The following is a 23,076-nucleotide window of genomic DNA, read 5'->3' on the forward strand; positions in this document are numbered from 1 at the left end:
ATGTTAAATGATCTGACACTCCATTGTGAACCGATCTCCTTAGCTTCTTGCACAATTTTGTTAAAAATAGACTTCTCCCACATGTGCACATGAGAAAAGTATCAGAAAAAACCACATGTTAAGTGTTTGTTTTTGTTTGTTTCTAATGGACCCTATACTTTTTTTGGGTAAGATTTCTCTATATATTATTAGAGGTTTCATTGCTCAAACTATTGGTGTCATTATTTCCATATTAATGGTTTTTGCATATGTGTGCAGGGTTAGCATGTATTATTTTCCATGTTACAAACCAATTTAAAAAAGAAAAGTAAACCAGATAAAGAGAAATGGTTCATTTTATTTGAAAGAACAACTTAGTCCTTTCAGACATTAACCGATTTTTATGTGGGCTTTTATTTCCACAAATTCTTCATTTGTATCTATTAACCATAAAAGCCACACACACAAAAAGTTGACTCATCACTAAGAATAACATTGTTCCAGTAGCCATTGTTTTAAGTCCATCTGAGCATGTCCATAGTAAAAGCCTTTCAGGGCTGATAGTCTGCTTTCAGCACCTTTGCAATCTGAATTTTATACGCATACAAGTTTCAAAAGAGCATAGAAAATCTTTTGTATGGTTGGTCAAGCCAATTTGATATTCTGTGCTGGCACAATGAATCTACTTCCTTTGATTGCACCGAAAGGTTTCATGAACCTTATCAATATCATTCCTCATGAAGCCTTTCAATGCATAGGGTTATAGTTGATATAGTAGTTGATAGGGTTCATGAAACCAGCCCACCTGCCATTTTGTAGAGCAGAACATTTGTTTCTTGAAATTGTTTCAACCACCACTGGATAGACTTTCTTTCTAGTGTCTTCTCTCCCTATTCTACTTGGTAATGACGTTGCATTTTAATGACAGATTTAAAATTCCAATACCACAGCACATGCACATCACTTTCTGTTGAAGTAATGCTATTTTGAGATTTGAGCTTTTTCAACCCTGAAATCTAGTATTTACATTAATTGATGAAGTTCCATGAAACCTTTTTTGAGTTTTTCTTTCAAATAAAATATAGTTTGCCATTATCTGGTGGACTTCTTTTTTATGATGGTTTGTTTGCTGAATAATATACAGTGAGTGATCACTGAATCATGACCACCTACCTAATACTTTGTAGGTTCTCCTTTTGCTCTCAATACAGCAGCTGTCCGACATGACATTGATTCAACAAGATGTCAGAAGTGTTTTGGAGGTATGACCAACCAAGCTGTGTGTAATGTGGTCAGCAATGCAGATATGGAGGTGATTGATGTATCCAGACACCTGATATGCCTTCCCACAAATGCTCTATGGGATTGATATCGGGGGGAATTCGAAGGCCAATCGATATGCTGGAAATCAGAATTTGGTTCCCCAAACCATTCCTGCACAACAAGTGCCTGATGGCTCAGTGCATTGTCATCTTGGAAGACACCATCGCCATTCAGGAAAAAGTTTAACGTAGCGGGGTTTACACAGTCAGCAAGCAGTTGAGGACGCGGAGCCCACTGATACGTTGTTTCACATGCCCCAGGGGTCCCAGTTCCTGCCAGTGAAACATGCCCCATACCATACAACCACCTCCACTGGCCTGCACTTTTAATACCATGCATGATGGAACAAGGGCCTCATGTTGTTGACACCAAATCCGCACACTGCCATCCATGGTGTGGAGTAAATAACGTGACTCATCTGACCAGCACACCTTCTTCCAGTCTTCTAACGTCCAACTTGCATGCTCTTTGCACCAGGCGAGTCTTTTACATCGATGAACCTTGGTTAGGGGAGGATGTCGTAGGGATCGTCTGCTGGTATAGCCCATATGTTCGTGTGTGAGATGCATGGTCATGTCAGATATTGTTCCAGGTTGGCCCATGGAACCTATGGCTACCCATGGCATATTGGGTAGTCAACTCTTCAACAGTGCTGTGCCTGTTCGCCTGTACGAGTCGTCAGACCCGGCACTCACTTCTAACCTCAACCTTTTGCTGCCCTTTGCAGTTTTGCCGTCGGGTTGTTGTTTGACCATTTTGATGCCAGTCCTGGTACACTTGAACTACAGTGGCTCTCGAACACTCAACAAGTTCAGCCATTTGGGAAATCGAGGCACCAGCCCGTTGAGCACCCACAATCTGTCCATTATCAAAGTCCAATAAATCCTTCCTTTTTACCCATCATGCTCGGAATTTTACTACCTACTGAACCACTGATACCTTATCTATGCTACGTTGGTTGACTAACTCCTCACTCTCGTACTTCACATAGTTAACAGGTTGCATTCAGTTTTCATAGGGGTGGTCATAATTCAGTGACTACTCAGTATATGCCCACTTGTATATAGATTAATCCTGATTCTACATTTATTTAAATATTAAGACTAAGTTTGATTTTATTTTTTTTTTTAATTCCAGCAAGACATGCACAATGTCTCAAACCAACTCAGACCGGTGTTTTGGTAAATGGTGAGTATGCCTGAAATTTTAATTTTCTTTGATATAGTCTTCATTTTATCTATATAAGATCTCTTGTACCACTTTTTTTTTTTTTTTTTTTTAAATTCAGTATATCAAACATCATTGAAACTTTAGTATTCTAGTATCAGGGATGGGCTGAAATTTTTGGATTTGAATATCTGTTAAAATTCTATCCTCTCTCTCTCTCTCTCTCTCTCCACTCAGTGCAGCTGAAGACATGGGAAGTGAAGAAAGAGGAAGAAAAGTTAGTTTTCTCACTTTGCTAGAGAAAAGTGTAGAGATTGCCATTTTCTATTAAAGTAGCGTATAGAAGGCATGCAACAGAAACTTAAGATTGGAATGATAGGTACTAGAGTGAATTGGTCAGAAATGGGTCATTGATAAACTTGTCCTCTGTATTTTCAATAGGCTTCTCCAATGGAACTGATTTTCATTTTTCAAACATTTTTATTTGGAAGTAGGCTTCTCTATCAGAACTGATTTTCATTTCAGTAGTAGTTAAAATTCATAAGAATGAATATATACTTAACTTGTATTTTAAAGGAGATATTTCTGCAATATCATGGATGCTGGTTTCTACAAATAAACCTCATACGATCACACTGATAGAATAAAAAATAAGGAGAAAAACAGCTGTTTCACTCCATATTTTTTTCTCTTATTATTGTTATACTGATATCCATTATCACTTGATATGTTTACGTGAAGCAGTAAACATGTCTCATGAAATGCGTATATGATTGTATTGCTTGTACAATAAGTGAATAACAATTAATAATATAATTTAAAGTTAGTAAGGCTATATTATGTTTAATTGATAAAACTTATTAGTAAGCTGACAGCTTTCCAATAACAGATATTTATTTAAAGTATACCCAGTAAAATAAAATAAAATAAAATATTTCCAGAAGCTTTCGGAACTCGTGTCCCTTTCTCAACTGTTGAGAAACAGTTGAGAAAGGGACACGAGTTCCGAAAGCTTCTGGAAATATTTTATTTTATTTTATTTTACTGGGTATACTTTAAATAAATATCTGTTAAACTATGGACCCCAGTACTCCAGGCCCATTTGTCACTAGCTTTCCAATAAGTTATTATAGCAATATAATGCAGATAATATTTCCTGTAATTCATTCAACAATAGAAAAAGCAATGTTCTTTTATATAGCTGCAGTGAGTAGAAAAGTTCATTTTCCTCAAATGTTCTTTAAGCAGCTCACAAAAAAAAAAAAAAACAAGAAGCACAAACAGCAAAGTAAACAATATTAATATCTCTCAAACCCTATAATGTTACAGACCTTGCTTTAGGGAGATACTTCTGTTGGTTTACTATGTGTCTACAGTTAGATTTTGGATAGTAAAGCCTCTTGTTATGATAGTTAAAGGTGATAACTTGTTGGTCTCATTTAGAATTTGTAGCAAGCATATGTCTCGCATCTAATTTTATTCCGTTAAATTTATTTTTGCACGTGCCTCGTTCAAAATTGTAGTGATATTTTCTCCTTTAATATTAATGTTTTTTCTCTTTTTTAAATTTGTATTTTAGAATTAACTTGATAAGAGAATTCCAAAGGGAGTTCAGAAAGATCTTCTGTAAAGAAGGAATAATTTAATATATCAAATAGTTTGGGTATAGAATGATCTGGTTTCTCAGCATAATAAGGTCAATGAACTAATTGTTGCTTCCAAAACATGGAGTTAAGGTATTATTTAATTAAATTAAATTTGAATCTTGTTATTTTATAAATTTTGGCTAAAATTAAAGACTGTTTAGCAAAGCTGTCTTAATTTCTTTTATGTACATTTAAAATTTTTAATTACATTTTATTGTAATTTAAACTAATGTAGTTGTAAAATAGTGGTTACATTATTTCTAAATTAGATTTAGATTTTCAGTAAATTGCTTATTTTTTTTTAAAGCATACTCATTCCTTTACATTTAGTTCCTGTTGGTTTATCTGAATCAATGCCAAATTTGAGTGAAAAACGAAGAGATAAAAACAAGAAAAGAAAATTATCTAAAGCTGACATCGGTCAACCTACTAACTTTGTGTAGGTATATTTTTTAAAAAACACTTATATTGAAATAATTTAAAAATTACTTGAATATATGAAATGTATCATATTTATCATATTTATTTACTGTCATGACCCTCAAATCATTCCTTTTTTGTTTGGGAGAGAATCTAAAGAAGAATTTGCATGATGTTAATTGTATATAATTTTGTATTTAGTTATTGACTCTTTGTAAGAGAACAGATAAAAACAAGTCCAGCACTCTGAAGGTATCTATGGTACCTATGCAAGATTTGCCAATGGAATTTTTGAGACTGCAAGTTGAAACATTTTTGCTTTGTGATTGGGGTGCTTGAGAGAATAATAGTAGGCTTGACTTTTTAAATAAACAAGAAAATTGACAGTTCTTTCTGTTTTTTACATCTACTCACAATAGGACTATCAACCTTGTCATATTGAAAACTGGAATTTTGCTCATTTATGGGTCATATCAAATAACACTTCTATGTAAAATTTTAGTTCCCAATACAAACTGCAAGTATTTGGGGGTGGGGGGTAAAGAGCTCAAATTTGAATTGAAAATCTGTCAGGCTGCCAATTATACTAGCTCTAGTGGAGAGACCTGAGGAGTGGAGTGGTGAATTTCACTTATATGTGGCTTATATAATTTCACTTATATAATTTCACTCATGAGTTATACCTGTATAACTCATGACCCAAATTTACAAAGTAGAAATTCCTTTTCATTGCAAACTATAACACTTCTTGCTTCTTCATATTCTCTCCCCCCCCGTGTGTGTGTTCTTGAGAAATGTCTTTGACTTTGCTCTTGCTATGATAGTTAGTTAAAGGTGATAACTTGTTGGTATCATTTAGAATTTATGTAGCAAGCATATGTCTCACATCTAATTTTATTCCGTTAAATCCGGTTGTCTAATGGGACATCAGTGATTTTCACAAAAGAGTCAAAACCTGTACCATGCCTTTCAAAAAGTTGCAAAATTAGGTTTCATATGATGGTTGTATGAACTGTCATGACCTTTTATCCTGCAGTTTTCAAACAAGTGTCAAATTCATAGAACGTTTACAGGATACCACATGTGAAGAGCATCAGGAGTAAGCATATAAACACAAATTAACTGAAAGGGATTTCCAGCTAAGAGTGTGTGACCTCTTGTTTTTTTTTTTTTTTTACAATCTACTTATTGTTTTCTTTTCTCACTTCTTGTTTCTCTGCTGAAGTAGCTGTTACAATTGCAACTTCACAGTGTGTCACAAAGTTAAAATTTGGGCATTTTTTCAGATATGTGCAGTTAATATTGTCAGCTAAAATTTTGCTTAGAAGTATTATTACTTGATGATCTATAAATAGGAAAAAATTGCTGAATGAGATTTCAACATTATAAGATTGATAGTTCCCTTATCAGATTAAAAGAAAGGGGGTAAGCAAACCATCAGCCATAGTTATGGGAGCATGTTTGGATTCAGGGGAGGTACCTAGAGATGCGTGAATGTATCCCCATTTCACAAAGGGGGATCAAAGGGTGACATGATTAATTACAGGCCTGTTAGCTTAACTTTCTTACAGGGAACGTGATGGAGTCACTGGTAAAAGAAGTAATGCAGGACCATTTAGAGATGAGTGCAATTTGCATTCACAGCATGGTTTTGTTAAGGGGGCTGGTATCATATTAACCAATGATAACAAAGAAACTGGATGCAGAAAAGTAAATTTGATATCATATGCTTGGATTTCATTAAAGCTTTTCAAACTGTTGCGCATAAAAGACTGTTGCATAAATTAGAGCAGTGTGGCATAAGGGCAAGTTACTACTATGAATAATGTGATAGTTCAGCAGAAGACAGTGATTATCAGTGGACTAAGGTTATTGGTGGACTAATGACATTACTACCGTTATTAGTGGATGTTATTGCTGGATGTATTACCGTTATTGCTGGATGTTAATATCCAGCCACTTGCAAATTGACAAATAATCTTTATTTGTCGGTTTCAGCACGTTATTAGGAGAACTAATAACATGTGCTGAAACCTTTAGCCTTTATGATGGCAGCTATTCTTTGTGGAACACTCTTTGCCAATTTTTTGTATATATCTACTGTTATTTTCTGCCATTCAGTTCATCTGTTTTATTGGGCAGTCTCTTCTCACACCCACTCGACAAGCCTTATAATCCACCAGTTTTGCTTACCATGCTGTTGCATGTCCAAATAGCACTGCAAGGATTTTTTTTTTTTTTTTTTTGCCTCTGCTTTGGTTGCTGTTAAACTGCCAGTCGACCCTCCCCTCTAAAACTAGCAGTTTTCTGTAATGGATGTGTTATTTACCTATCAGTGACATTTCTGATATATGCACAATTATCATTTGAAATAAAAAAAAAAAAAAAAAAAAAAAATCTAAATTGCAAATGCAGCCTTTTAGGCTATTGTAATTATTGAGAGCTCATCTAGCAGTAGTTCAGGACAATAACATCAGCAGTTGTAGGTTACAAGAATGAAAGTAGCTAATAACATGTCCTAAGTAATTAAAATATTTCCAAAAATTTTATCCCTGAAATTGGAATGAACAGTATGCATGATTTCTGAAAATGTTTTCCTTTTTTCTGTTTTTTACAGACATATTCAGCACATTGGTTGGAATCCAAATACAGGATTTGATGTAAGTCCTTATGTTTTTTTCTTCTCTCTCTCTCTATTAGAACTTTCAATAAAATTTTATGAAATATAAATTACTGCATTTTAGGTGTGTTTTTTTTATACACACACACACACACACACACACACACACACACACACACACACACACACACGAGGGGTTTCCAAAAAGTAAGGTATCACATTTTTTTTCTTAATAATGGGGAAAGGGAATGAGACAAAACGTGGTGGACAGATAGACCTGCTAATAACGTTCCAAAAGACCACCAGTGCAGTGTTGCGGTACTGTTGCCTCGCAGCAGATTCCAGTTGCAAAATGGCAGTGGCTACTGTGCGAGTGTGGTCCAAAACAGGTGTTTGTGAAGTTATTCACTTTTTGCAAGCAAAGGGGTCTTCAAGTGACATTCTCCATGAACTGGTTGTTGTGTATGGAGAAAAGGTGGTGACAAAGAAGCAGGTGTGTTTTTGGTGCAGTGAATTTAAAGCATGCCATGTTGACATTGAAGATCGACATTGGGCTGGCAGTTCTTCATTAAGCAAGACAGAAAAACATTTCGCGCATTAAGGGCATCGTTCTTGAAAACAGGAGAGTGAAATTGCACAAATAGTGAAAGTGAGTAAGTCGACTGTTTAAGATGTCCTTAACTTTCGAAAGGTGTGCTGCCCCTGGGTGCCCTGACAATTGTCAGAGGAGGACAAAGCAAAACACATGGGGATGTCTCTGGAGAACCTGCTTTGATACAGCGACGAAAGAGAGGATTTTCTCGCTCGCATAGTCATGGCAGGTGAAATGTGGGTTCATCACTTTACCCTGGAGAGCAAACAAGACTCCCTGATCTGGAAACATCCACAATCTCCTGTGTGCAAAAAATTTAAAACTGTTCCCAGTGTCTGAAAAGTCATGGCCACAGTGTTCTGGGATCACCAAGGCATTCTGTTGGTGGATTTCTTGCCGAAGGGAGGAACAATCAATGCACAGCTTTACTGTGCAATGTTAGAAAAGCTGAAAACCAACATTCAATGCAAATGACTGGGACTCCTGACAAGTGGCATTATTTTGTTGCATGACAATGCAACTCCACACACTGCCCACACCACTTGTGAGTGGTTGCACTGTAATTGTTGGGAAATTCTGTCACATCCCCCCTACAGACCAGACTTCCATTTGTTTGGCCCTCTGAAAAATCACCTTTCAGGAAAGCATTTCACCATGGATGAGGAAGTTCATCAGGCAGTGTGATGTTGGTTACTGTGTGTGGGCACAGACTTCTTCAGTACTGGTATTGATAAACTGATCCATCATTGGGACAAGTGCATAAATAAAACTGGAGACTTTGTGGAGAAATGGTGCATGTTCACTTATTTCTTGGTGTATAATTTCAACTTCGTATTATTAAACATCAAGATAAATGTGTTACCTTACTTTTTGGAAACTGTGTGTGTGTGAAATATATAACAGTTAAGAAGCAAAATAAGCAGAAAAAGGGAAATAACAAAAGTTATAGTATGTCTAATGTGCAGTGCAGCAGTAGAGGAAGCAAAAGGATATAAATAATGTGTGGTTTGTAGAATAAATAGTGTCTGTGAAATATGGAAATGAAAAGTATACAAGGTGCCAGAACTAAGAGGAGTTTAAGGGATAGTAGAAAGTGGAAGTGAAGTAATGGTTAAACAGGAGAAAGAATTTGAAAAACCTAATGTAAAAATGAACTGGGACTGAGGAAAAAAAAAAGGAATGTACAAGTAAATAAATAACGTAATATTCAGATATGGGAGGACAATTTCAGCAAGAGTTCGAATCATGGGATGGCAAATATGCATAATCTGAATATAGTAGATGAAAATATGATACATAGCCAGGAAATTTATCAGGGGACCTCAAATATGCGGCCTTTTATCGTAATACTAGTAGACAAGGTAGTCCCTATGCAGTGTAAAATGTAAATTTAAATAAATACAAAAATATATGCAAATTTATAAAAGTGTAATGTGGAATATAATACAAATGCATGTGAAGCGCATGAAAAAGTATAGACAAGCAATATACTTTTTGTATAGACAAACAATATATTGCTTGTCTATACTTTTTCATGCGCTTCACATACATTTGTATTATATTACACTTTTATAAATTTGCATATATTTGTATTTATTTTAATTTACATTTTACACTGCATAGGGGACTGACTACCTTGTCTACTAGTATTACAATAAAAGGCTGCATATATATGTCCCCCTTTTTCTAATACTACAGACAAGTTTGGAAACTCTGCCTGATACATGGTCAGGAGTAGTACCCTGATGAATTTCCTGGCTATATATCATATTTTCATCTACTATATTCACATTCTGCATATTTGCTATCCTCTGATTCGACCTCTTGCTAAAATTACCCTCCTATATCTGAATATAGTGTTATTTATTTACTTGTATATGTCTTTTTTTTTTTTTTTTTTTTTTTCCAATTCATTTTTACACTAGGTTTTTCAAATTATTTCTCCTGTTTAACCGCTACTTCACTTCCACTTTCTACTATGCCTTAAACTTCTCTTAGTTCTGGCACCTTGTGTACTTTTCATTTCCATTTACACAAACACTTTATTTATTCTACAAAACCACACATTTTTTTTTTTTTTTTTATATATAATATATTATATATAATATAATAGTATTAAGAAGCTAAGTAATCATAGAGGGTGGAGAGTAACAGTACAAAAAGGAAGATAACATTAATTATGGATCAGGGACACTGCATTAGCAAAACGTACCCTATAGCGTGTGTGTGTGTGAAGAAGATTTTTGTTTAATCCTGTTGAATCTACGGTATACACCAGCAGTGAAGTGGATAAAGAATGTAGCAATATATGATATATTAGGTAAGATATTTTTCATATCTTACTTGAGATGACGAGGTAAGATATGAAAAAGAAAGACACATAGTTGGTAAGAAATGAAAAGGCGACCAAAATAAGACTACATTGCAGTATTTTTCACAATTTCAGTGTCTTCATCAGAGGCCATCCACCGAAATTATGAGAAAGATGGCAATGTTCTTGCTTCTGTTTCCGACATGTTCTGTATGCTATGGTGCACGTGGGCTGTAGACAAGTGTTAAGAACGAAATTTGAAATTTTGCGGCAAGAATAAGGTCTAATAAATTGTGCCAATAAATGTAAATATATTATGTAGGGCATACAGATCATGGATGACCTTACAGAAGCAATTAAACTCACCTTGAATAAAGAAAATAGTAGTAATCAATACACAAACTTCCTTGATTTAAGTATTACTTTAAATAGTCCCCCACTTCATCATAATTTGGAATTTAATTTTAACATTATTTATCTAACTAATTGGAATTCAAATATTTCTATTAAAGTTCATAAAAACATCATCTGTACACAAATTATTCGTCTTGCAAATTTAAGCAGCAATCAAACACTTTTCATTAATGCCTTAAATGGCCTATATACTAAATTACACATTAACGATATTCCAATTAACTTTATCAATTATATTATAAAAAATATGTCGGCTTTCATCAAACAAAAATTTGGATTTATTATGTCCCATTTTGGTTAGTGCTAACCTGATACTTGTATAGCTCTACAGATGTATATTTTAATGGTGGTATTTCCACTACTTCGAAAGTGAACCCATTACATGACTTCTCTTTGAATGAAATTTATGCTTTTTCACTCTAAGTTTATTTTCTTTATTACTATTAATATTCATATTAATAATCATTTACAATCGTAACGGTATTTTATTTTCTTTGCTATCATCTATGACATGTTGCTCTCTCACATTTCTTTCAAAATTTTTTCCAGTCAGCCTTAATATACACGTTATTAGATTCACATTTATTTCTTTTCGATATCTCAACTTATTTTAAAAGCTATAGAGGGCACCTGTGTCCTTTTTACTCAGCTTTCTACTGAGTAACACAGTCATCATAGCTCTCCTTCTGTTTATATTCCATTTATACTTACCTATCTTGATGAAATATTTTCTTTCTTAGTAATACATTTTTGCCCACTTTGATGTTACATAACTTAACAGGTATTTAAATGTTTTCTCTTATTCATTATTTTTACCTTATATTTTTATTTTTCGTCATTTTTTTTCTGGAATTGTGTTTTTGGCTTTTTAAAATATAGCACAGACCAGTGGTATTAGTTTCCACTTCTACTAACACTCTCACAGCCAAGGCCCTCTCTAAGAGGTTCGGTATTTACACACCTAGCTTGCCTAGTATCCTTTAAACTCTTTTTTTCGTTTCTTTTCATTTTTCTATTTTTCTTACTTCCATCAGTTAACTATTAACGTAATACGAGGGCGATTCGGATATTCTCACTTTTCTCATTCTCACTATTTTTGCCTCCTTTATCTTTATTACCTTTTTCCTTCCCTTACCCTGCATTTTTTTCCATTTCTATACCACTGCCTGTTACATTTAATACTTTTTCATCTTTTTTCAAAACATTTTTTCGTCCTTTGGATGATTCAGAATTTACATTACGTTATATACACTTAAGCCATGTACATGAAATCTAGTCATTCTTTAATTATTCATTTACACTTTAATTTATTTAATTTAATATTTTAATTACATGCACTGCATTGGGGTTAGCTTATGTTTTTGGATGTTTTATCTCCCCCCCCCCCTTTTTAATGTAATATTTTTAATCTTTCCTCCATTAACATAAGTTTGCATAGGAATGCAGTGATTTGGTACATGATCAGGTATAGTCCCCTGATGAAATGCCTGATCTATGTATCAATTTTATTTAGTTTGCATCATTTTTTTTGTGTTTTTTCCTATTTACTGTCCTACCATACTCAATTTGATGCTCACTGTTATTTAGCATTAATTAATTATAAATTTCTTCTTTCCCTTTCAACATATCTAAATTTGATTGGCTTGTTAATCCAGCCTTTCATTCTATATAATTGTACAATTTTTTTTTTTTTAGGTTCTTAACATTCTTTTTATTTCTCATTCTTTTCTCTTACCTACTTTTCTTCTATTAGGCTCGGCACCTTGTGTTAAATACTTCTCCATCTTTTTGTATTTTCTATTAATTCTTTCTAATTTTATCTATATATATATATATATATATATATATATATATATATATATATATACACACACACACACACACACACACACACACACACACACACACACACACACATAAATTAGGTAGTTTTGTTGATATGTTAAAATCATGGGACAAACCTATTATATATGTTAAGTATATTCAGGATATTATTTTTGGCCTAAAACATAGTAAGCGTTAGAGCCTTATTGAAAATAAGTATTACATATAGCTATAATAACATACACTTAAACCATCTACTGAATGATATCTTTAAATTCAAATTAGGTAATAAGTCTAAGGTCACTAAGGAATACATTTTTAAATTCTGAAATATACTAATGGATAATATTGGATATAGTATTCGATATATTGGAGAATAGTATTGGATAATATACTAATGGATCAGATTATCAACAAATTTAAATATGCACTATCAATTACAAACTCTTATATTAGTACCCACTACAGTTATAACAAACCTATAGGTCTAACAGTATGCAATTACAAACAAGTGGCCTGCAACCTTGTGAAAAGTGATATTGAGGCAGAATGTTTTTGCCATCTGCCTCAATATCAAACATATATGGATAAGTACCATAAACACATTATTACCGGGGATTTGAGCATCATTTCTCACACAGAATTGCGTAACCCGTTATCTTATGGATTCAAATTTAGGCCTAGTACAAAAAGTAGATTAAATATGATTAATAAACAAATACACATTGACCTAGTACAATTTTTGCTTAAAACTGGCATACAAACATAAAACACCTTTGGAAGCATTCCACATATGGATTACTCTCACCTATGAAGCTATAGAAAAATATATAGGCTTTATGCTTAACAAAACACAACCTACAAAGATATTTGATATGTCCATAATTAAACAGCAATTAAAGAAGGTACAAACTAAGTTCATAATAACAACAATAGACAATGCAGCCAACAAATATAGCATTATATATAAAAAAATTCTATACTTCCATATTATTAAATGAGCTCAGTAATAGCACAACTTACAAAATGGTAACATATAACCATAACACCATCATTAAGAAATTATTGGCCATTGTGTACATTGTATACCTAAGTTCCACAAATCCCCTATAGGATTCAGGTTTATCACATCATGTAGGAACAGTTATGCCAAGCTCCCACATCAAAAACTGGAATCCCTACTAAACATCATATTAAGCAATATAGGTATGTCCAGAATAATTCTTAATTACAGCCCAATATTAGAATGTTTAAATAACAACTCCAATACAATAGAACATATAAGTACTTTCGACTTAAAAAACCTATTTACTAGTATTTCCCATAACAACTTATAATAATTACTAAATACAGATTTTAAGAAGTATAAAAACATATTACCATGCCAACAGAATTATTGGGACAGCTTAATTAACCTATGTTTATTCAATAGCTACATTTTTAATGGAAACAGTATAGCAACATACAGGTATAGCAATGGGGGCCTGCAGCTCATGCCTAATTGCTAACCTCTATTTGCACCATTTTGAACAAAACTTAAATAAAAACCTAATACTTTACTGATACATAGATGGTCTAATAGTAATAAATGAACCCAACTTTCTTAAAGATGTAGTTAAGTACTACCCACCCAAATTAGATACAATGTAATACATTATATAAATTATATTATACAATTATAAATTATACATTAAAGTATATGACAAGCGCAAAGAATTCAGATTTAAATCAATAAGCCTAACACACTGGCATTCTGATATTTCAAAGAGAATACACAGGAATATCATAGGATCACTTATAGAATTTAGGTATAAGCTTATTAATAATGGATTTCCAGCTAATTTTATTGCTAAAAATCTTCACAAAGCCATTTTTATTGCTATTAATGAATGACACAATAATATAAACCCAAATTACATCATAGCTAAAGTATTTTCTATATAAGTATTTCAATTTTAATATAATCCTCTGCTTGTTCAAATATTTTTCTATTACATTTCTCAACATTCACTATAATTCTCTGTTTCTTTTTCACATAGTTTGCTATTATAATGCTATAATAGCTATTCAAAAATCACATTAGTCATTTTGAGGACTTGTACATATTTATATAGTAGGCACTACCTTTAGAACATGTAACATATAGCTTACGCTCATTGAAAAAGTTGTACCTATATTTGTTCTTAAGGCAGTAATCAATTTCATCTTTTAAAGGGTATTTTTCATTTCTACTTTGTAAAATATTTTAAAGGTATTTCATTCCAATTGTTCTTGCTAACTTTCATTCTAAAAAATTGAGAACCAACTATTCATTTTCATAGGATATTGTCTAAATAAAATTCAAATTCGATAGTGTACAATTAAACTATAATTTCAGTTTATTAGTCCTAAAGTTTCTTTGGTTAAAAATTATGTATTCAATTTATTTAGTTTGTCCTTTAGTTATCTGAACTGAGAGGGTGCTGTTGTCACTGTTTGGGAATAAGTAACATGTGCTCAAAATTTCATTCTTTTACTTAGTACAGTTCAAGGTGGTAAGCTGGATTTTCCTATTTATTTATTGTTGAAATTGGTTATTCTTAATTAACTGTTCTGCAAAGATCGCCTGCTGTTTGGTAGTAATTGGTTAATTTAACAGTTCTGTAAAGATTGTCTGTAATTTATTACTATATCAGTTAGGATGAATTATTTTAATTATTAGTAATTTCAATTTTATTTAAATATTCAACATTCTGGTTTTTGGAATTAGTAGTAGCAGTGGCATGTGATGCAAGAAAGCAAGTGTATGAGCTTATGCAGCATCAGCCAAAAAAAAAAAAAAATCACACCATTCCCTCCAAATGCCTATCCAGTTCCTCCTTAAATTTATTTAACCTATCAACTTCCACAACGACAGATGGAAGTTTGTTCCAGCAATAAACCACCCACTGGCTAAAGGCAAATTTCTGCTCATTCTACTTCTGTCTTTTCTTAATTTGAATTTATGCCCCCTTAGGTTCGTAATCTGAACAAGTGGAAGGATCCCATCAGAATTCAGCATGCTGTTCAACCCATTCAAGGCCTTATACACTTCAATCAGATCACCACGCAGGTGCCTAGTCTCCAGCCACTGCAATTTGCAGAACTTAAGCCTCTCTTGGTAAGAGGATCCTTTCATTCCCCTCACCAATCTTGTTGCTCTTCTCTGTACACGCTCAAGCAAATCTATATCCTTCCTAAAATGAGGCCTCCAGACCTGTATGCAGTACTCAAGGCGTGGCCTGACCATTGGCTTATACAGAGGGACAATCATTTCCTTTTCCCTGCTAGCAAAATTCCTATATATCATTGACAAAACCCCATGACCTGCCCTGGCAGCCTGTCTGCATTGCTCAGAAAACTTCATATCTGACTGCACAATTACTCCCAGGTCTTCTTCATTTTCTACCACCTTAAGTGTAGTACCACACAGTTGGTACGTTTCTCTGGGGTTACTTCTACCCATATGCAGTACTTTGCATTTGTCAAGGTTAAACTTCAGTTGCCACTTCTTAGCCCATCTGCCCAAATTATCTAGATCCTGTTGCAGTAGCACACTGCCATTACTGTCATTAACAACCCTGCCAACTTTTGTATCAACTGCAAACTTCGACATTAAGCCTGATATACCTTCATCAATATCATTGATAAATATACAAAACAACAGAGAACCCAACACTGAACCCAACAGAGAACCCAACATTGTAACTAAAAAAAAAATTAATTTTTTTTTGAGATTTCAATTTTTTTATGAATGTAGCCTAAAACTTTTCAGACACATCTTATATAATATTTTTTTATTTATATATATATATATATATATATATATAATATCTTTATATTATAAATAAATATGTTTATTTTTCTTTTTGCAGTAAAAATGCATTGCAGTAAAAATAATCTCTTTTCAATTAATTCTTAATCCATTGAAGAAGACAAGGAGGTGTCAAAATATATGGTATACCTCAAAATTTAAATGTATTTCTATATCATTCTAATAAATTCATCTGAAACAATGCAGGGAAATTTACCTTTACTAGTAAAAACAAGTTGGCATAAGAAACAACTTAGGATTAGTTGCTGGCTTGTTAAGTTGCACAGTGAATATTTTTCTGATGAAATTAATTTTATATCAAATGGTTATCAAAATAAGAACTGATAAGCTTTAAGTAATATTGACATGTTTTCTTTTAGTGTTCATCTCCAGATTTATTGGATTCAAATTTGAAAGAATTCTTCAAAGTTGCAGGGGTTTCGGAAAAAGATCTAGCTGATACTGAGACTCGTAACTTTATATATGATTTCCTAGATCAGCATGGTGGAATTGATGCAGCTATACGTGAAGTGAAGAGACCATCACCACCACCCCGTAAGATGTTTATGATAGTTATTAATTCACAAGAGTTATCCAAATTTTTTTTGAAGATTTCTGTTGTAAATGTATATTTGCCAACTCCTCCAATTTAGTTAAACGTTTTCCATTAATTGGATCTCTCTCTTATTGTTTTCTGATAAATTTAGTTTTTGTTTGGCTTTTAGCCAAGTTTATGTTGTTTGATGTTATGTTTTTCAATTACAGAACTAGTGAAGTTAAATGTGCTGAAAACCTGGCACTAGTTGCTCTGCGCATGTTTATCAAGAGTACAGTGACCATGTTCTGTATATATTTACAATAGTAGGCAAAAAAATATATCTTGTCTTTGTGTGTGATAAGTTTACTTATTTAATTTTTTTATTTTTTTTATTTGATTGATATTTGACTAGATAAGTGTATGGGTAGGAGTGCTGACCTGAAAGGTGTAGCTACAATGAAAAAAATTAAAAGTGCCTGAAAAATTAAAAGCAGATTACCTAAAAAAAATTATAAAAATAAAATTAAATGAAAATATATAAATAGTACTTAATGCTGTAGGTCCTAAAATTTTAATTACGTCATCAAGGGCCGGCAGCCAAAACCAAAGGTAACAAAGCAATAAGCAAGGCCTCAGTTTCTGTTATGATGTATACGTGGCAGACAGAAAAAGCGAGCAAACATATACATCATAGCCAACCCGACAAAAGCCAAAAGGAAATTAAAAAAAACAAAACCAAAACCAAAAAAATACTAAAATAAATAAGCAAAATAATAATAATAAGATTCTTTATTAACATAAATTTTATACAATAATGATTCCGTACACAGAAATCCAGAGGAATCTTACAATTTGTTGTTTATACAAGTGATTTTGTTTTATATAAAAAAAAAAAAAAAAAAAAATATATATGTATATAATAATAATAATAATAATAATAACTATATAATAATTAATAGATCAAAGCAAAGATGATCAGAATGTAAAATTAATGAAGTAGTAATTACAGCAAAAACGGACTACAAGTTGAGCAGAACATGAAATGACATCGGCTAGCTAAGATCGGCACTTACACAAATGTCCTTTACAAACAGCAAGATGGGCCAAGATGCCATCGCGATATGCCTTGTCTATAGTCCACAGGTCGATGTCAATGTTAAGCGAGTTGAGAGTGTCCAGAGTCACATTAGGGTAGGGAAGTGTCTCCTGAAATTCTGTAACCGCTGGAGTCTTGAGCACAGGGAGGGAGTACTACAGAGATGTCTGCCTGGCAAACGCCAACCAACCGTGTTCCAGATGTTGATGTGATCCTGCTTAGCTGAGCACAGATGAAGGAATGACTTTATTTTTAGCACATGGGCTCTGTGGACTATGGGCATATATTGCAGGTTGCAACAGAGAGTAGATTTAGATGTTGTGTAGTTCTGGTGCGACCACAAGTTGGCCCACTTCAGCACCCAGAATTCGAGGCCCCATAGTTTCCTGAGGCTGGTGGGTGGTGCCGCCGACCAAACCTCCACGGCATAGGAGAGCACACTACAGAAGTAAGTTGCAAGGTACTTCTTGATTATTTTCTTATTGTGCGTTTTGCACAGATCAATTTTCATTCCCCAGAACGCTCTTAGGGCTTTGGAATACTGTGCTTGGATTTGTTTTTTATATGTGAGGTTGGCATCAAGGATTACTCCTAGGAATTTGACGCTGTCTGTGGGAGTCAGGACCTTTCCTGCCAATTCCGGAAGTAGAGAAGATGCAGTATCAGTAGAAGTCATTCGACTTGGCGTAAAGATGAGATAGTTTGACTTCTCTGGATTGACTGACAGGCCAAAAAATTTAGCATACTTATAGAATGTATTTAGGTAGCTGTTTACAGCTTCAGAGGCGGTTTGTCTTTCTTGTGAATCACCAACATGGCGTTTGCATGGCAAGTAGCAAACAATATCATCAGCATACGATAGGAAGGCTGGAATTTGATCCATTAGTGGAACGAATATTGCTGCAAATAACAAGGCTGAGAGACAACCACCTTGTGGGATCCCGACTTCGACGCTTTTAGTGACTGTAATGCCATCACCTTTGAAGTGAAGCATTCTCCTAGATAGCAAATTATTAAGGATCTCGAGCATATTTCCGGATATCCCGTAGAATCTTTCAAGTAAGGCAAGAAGGGGTGTTATCTGGACTGAGTCGAAAGCAGCTTTCATGTCCAGAAAAATGGTGTGAAGATCTTCGTTGTCATTCCAGGCCTGAGGTATTTTCTGTGATAATGACTGTAGGCAGGTTACGGTAGATCTATTAGGCATGGCATAATGGGTATGTTCTGGCCTATGTGCAAAGATTGCGAGTGCTACATCATTATAGATGCACTTCTCGAGGCATTTCAGGAAGGGAGAGGCAATTGATATTGGCCTGAAGTCAGCCGGTCTTTTCGCATGAGGCTTTTTCGGAACTGCCACGACTCTGTATGATAACCAGCTTGAAGGTACCTGTGCAAATTTGAGAACTTTGTTGTAGAGTTGAGTGAGCTCTTTGCTGATGAAATAAGAAGCAATTTTTAGACTAAAATGAGGTATTGCGTCGATTCCTATGGTGGACTTGTCAGGTAGAGAATTTATTATTTTTATTAGTTGTTCTTCGGAAATTTCTGTATTACTAGTAGGTGAAGAAATGTTAAACGCTTCGTTCCAAGGATATGCTTCGGACTTACGGTGATCTCGCTTAATACGGAGCACATGCTCACACCATTCCTGGACATCAAAAGATAGAGGGGTGAAAGTATGACTAGTGGACCACACACGTTTTCCCCTGGATAGCCGGCCATTCATGAAATTGTCAATAGAAAATTGTTTCCTCTTCTGGAAATCCATCCTTGCTTTGGAAAATTTGGTGTATGACTCTTGTGAAGGCGACTTCTTGTAAGAGGCATGGGCTGCCTGTTTTTCCCTAAAGGCCTTGGTCAGGAAGTCATTCCACCATGGCTTTGAGTGGGGACTTAGGATGCAAGTTTTGGACATTGCAGACCTTGTAATGAATTCCATCCATCTCGAAAGCCAGTAGGCAGCCTCATTTATGTTAAGCTCAGCCAGTATGTTCCATGGGTAAAGTTGGAAAAGGGTAGTAACTTTTCCAATGTTGATGTATTTGGGATTGTATATTCTCCTGACAGTGTTTGTAGTTTGTACTTTTCTACGTTCATCCTTAGGTGCCTGCATAGATATAATCGCAGCAATCGGAACATGATCGGACGGGAGGAAGTTCTCAGTTATGGTCAGGGTTTCCTTTACTAAACAGTTTGAGAAGATGCGCTGCAGGGTGGCATCGCCGTGTGAGGGAGGAACATGAATAAGACCAATGCCCATATCCGACATGTTCGATGACAGAGTATCTAGGAGCTTCTTTGTGGCTGGCAGTGGAAGGTTAAAGTCTCTGAGGATGATGAGCTTTTGCCGATGATTGGTTGTGGATGACAGCCATGCTGTCAGATTAAGGACAGAATCCTCAGAAACTGGTGGGGGTAAATACACGGCACACACAGAGATCGACAAACCAGCAATTCGGTAGATTCCAAGAACAGCTTCTATGTCACTTCCTGGATAAGTGTATGCCTTAATCAGGGGTAGTGAACTCCTTTGACGGATTGCTACACCACCACCACGTCTCCCAATTCTATTAGCAGCCAGCGTGTGATAGCCAAGATTTGAGGTGAAGGCGGAAATTTCCATTTCATCTCTGAGCCAGGTTTCAATCAGAATGACGAAGTCGTAGTCTGAGCAGGAAAGCAAATCAAGTAGGCCATCTAATTTGTTTCTGATACTCCTGATGTTTTGTAGGAAGCATCGAATTTTTATTTCGACAGACGGTTGTACTATGATGAGATTACTCTTGGAACCGTATTTGCTTTTCACATAATGATCTGAAATCTCATCTCGGGATCGATGTCGCGTTCGACGAGCCCTCTTACTGGATATTCTGACTGGAATGCGATCGGTCCGATGTTCGCTCGTCATCTCCACGTTAGACATCCGTAAGTTGCACTCGCTCTCGGATATAATTTGGGAGACTCCGCTAGAGAGGACAGGTAGCTATGCTGTTGTAGTTATGCCTTGTTGTGGAATGGGGTTCGGGCTTGATAAGTTCTTGGTCTTTGGTGTCCCATAGTACGGCAAGCTAAAATTAAAACCAATTGATTCCAGTTAAAGAAAAAATTAGTGAATAGCAAACAGCCCTATCTGAACTTTAACAAAGAAAGTGAAATATCAGGATGAAAGAAAATAGTCAGGATATGACAACTTACTGTTGAACCAAGTGAAGTGAACATAACAGGACTGTAACAAAGACCAAAGAAGTAAGCTTGATAGTTCCCAGTGAATTTATAACAGCTAAAGTAACCCCGAGTATATGGGAGAAGGTGTGAATTGGTCAAAGCGAACCGTACTCTTGGATGGGGGAGTAGGCAATTAATTAAACAAATGACGACAACCAAGGGGAAAAAAAAATATATATATATATACACACACACACACACACACAGCAGACTCTGGATTTATCGTGACGCTTCAAGCCTCCAAATTAAAAAAAAATCAACCAGAAACATAAAATTCAAGTAATAACTAGAATAGGTATAAACAGATATTTTGCAAGACGTAAATAAGGGACAAGAAGCGGCGTTATAAGTAGTCATTGAAAGATTAATGTACCTATTATCTTGCAACCATTCAAACATTTGAAAACGGTGCATCAGTTAAATCTCTAAAGAACCATTGTAATGTTGGTGACCTAACCATCGCAACGTTGTAAAAAAATAAATGCATGTTCAATACGCACTACTCACGTATTGGACACGTGGGTAGTGCATGGAAATTTTTTTATCTATCGGCATACTTTTTGTGTAGATTGCTGAACATTTTTTGATATAGTAAGCCCCCGACTTATGTTGCTTCGGACTTACGTTACATTATTCCAACTATCGGTATTATTGCAAATGGAATAAGATTGAGTTTACTACCTGTTTAGAATGAATTGTGCTAACAGAAAAGCCCAGTAACCCGGAAAGTGCAAATTGTTTTATGGCAGTGACCTCCAGAAATGTGCTTTAGTAAAATGTGAGCTCACGTGGGGTGATAATATTGAGTTTTTGCCTTAACCCTTTGAAGCTTTCAGAAAATTTAATTTTGACTGTTATCATGGTACCAACTAAGAAAATAAGTGACAGCGGTACTAGTATCAAGAAAAGGAAACTGATCAAGTTGGAACAGAAAATTAAAATAATAAGGATGTATGAAAATGGTCTTATAGTCAGTGTCAATGGTGAACACGATAAAGGAGAAAGACAAATACAAGAAGCAGTGAAGGGATCGGCACCAATGAAATCAACTATAATAATCAAGGCTACGAAATAAAAATCAGTTTTTACAGTACAATAACATGCATTTTTTTTTTTTTACTTATGTGCCACTCTGGCTACTTCACCGCTGTCCCCAGATAAAGTTTTTAATTGAACTAATTAAAAATATATAACTATTTTTCTTCATTCTTCTGAGGATATTATGTGGTTTTTGTAATTTTCGCATATCAGGGATGTAGTAGCAATATTTTATTTTTATTAGTTATTCCCGAGTTAGTTAAGTAAAACTCGACTTACATAAGAAGTCCTGGAATATATCTCTTACATATGTATGCAAGAGATATTTTCCAGGACTGTATACACACACACACCCGGGTGCCTCCGTAGCCAGGTGGGAAGGAGCAGCAGTGCGTAGTACACACTTCTTGATTAGACCGGGGTTCGAGCCCATCACCACCAAGTGCGGAGGATGCGGAAAGGTCAAAGGAATGACCACCGCATATTCCCGCAATGATATGGCCTTAGTTGCTAATGCTCCTAAAAACTAAATAACAAACAAACAAATAACAACAAACATACACACCGGGTAGTTATAAAATAAGTTTCCCTATTCAGGAGACCCTAGTGTCAAAACGGTTAGAGATGGTGCTGTGAAAATCAGTGGGTATGTTATTTAGGGTATGGGGAAGTGATTTGTAGAAGAAAAAAATTAGTTCAAATTTCTGCCACCAGGGGAGAAATTGGCACTGTAAATATGAGATGGAATACTTAACTTAGAATTAGATTTTAATATCAGAACTTAGAAATCTACAAATATTGTTCTGTGTGCTTTCCTTCACTTGAGATGACGTTCTGAAAACAGAGGGCTGCGTGCGACAACAGTTTTGCATAGCATCTCATTGGGGATGTTGGCTACATGCTGTTTAATTCTTGCTTTCAAATTGACAAGCGTCTGTATGCTGCCATGAAAAACTGTCTTTCAGGTATCCCTCTAGCCAGAAATCAGTGATTGAGATCAGGTGATCGAGCTGGCCAGAACTGCGTAAAGTCTCTAGAAATGATGCAT

At 34.8% G+C, this 23,076-nt stretch overlaps 1 protein-coding gene across 1 annotated transcript in view; it reads left to right on the plus strand.

The window, feature by feature from the left end:
- Positions 1 to 23,076, plus strand: part of LOC150090058 (uncharacterized) — a 114,012-nt gene that overhangs the window by 39,368 nt on the left and 51,568 nt on the right. Inside the window, exons 5-8 of the mRNA XM_090389732.1 lie at positions 2,440 to 2,490; positions 4,446 to 4,554; positions 7,153 to 7,195; positions 16,509 to 16,683. Coding sequence (XP_090245858.1) covers positions 2,440 to 2,490; positions 4,446 to 4,554; positions 7,153 to 7,195; positions 16,509 to 16,683 — 378 coding nt within the window. The remainder of the gene's footprint in view (positions 1 to 2,439; positions 2,491 to 4,445; positions 4,555 to 7,152; positions 7,196 to 16,508; positions 16,684 to 23,076) is intronic.

This window comes from Mastigoproctus giganteus, chromosome 2 (genome assembly GCF_048544385.1).
Source record: "Mastigoproctus giganteus isolate SK-2022 chromosome 2, ASM4854438v1, whole genome shotgun sequence".
Taxonomy (NCBI): Eukaryota; Metazoa; Arthropoda; class Arachnida; order Uropygi; family Thelyphonidae; genus Mastigoproctus; species Mastigoproctus giganteus.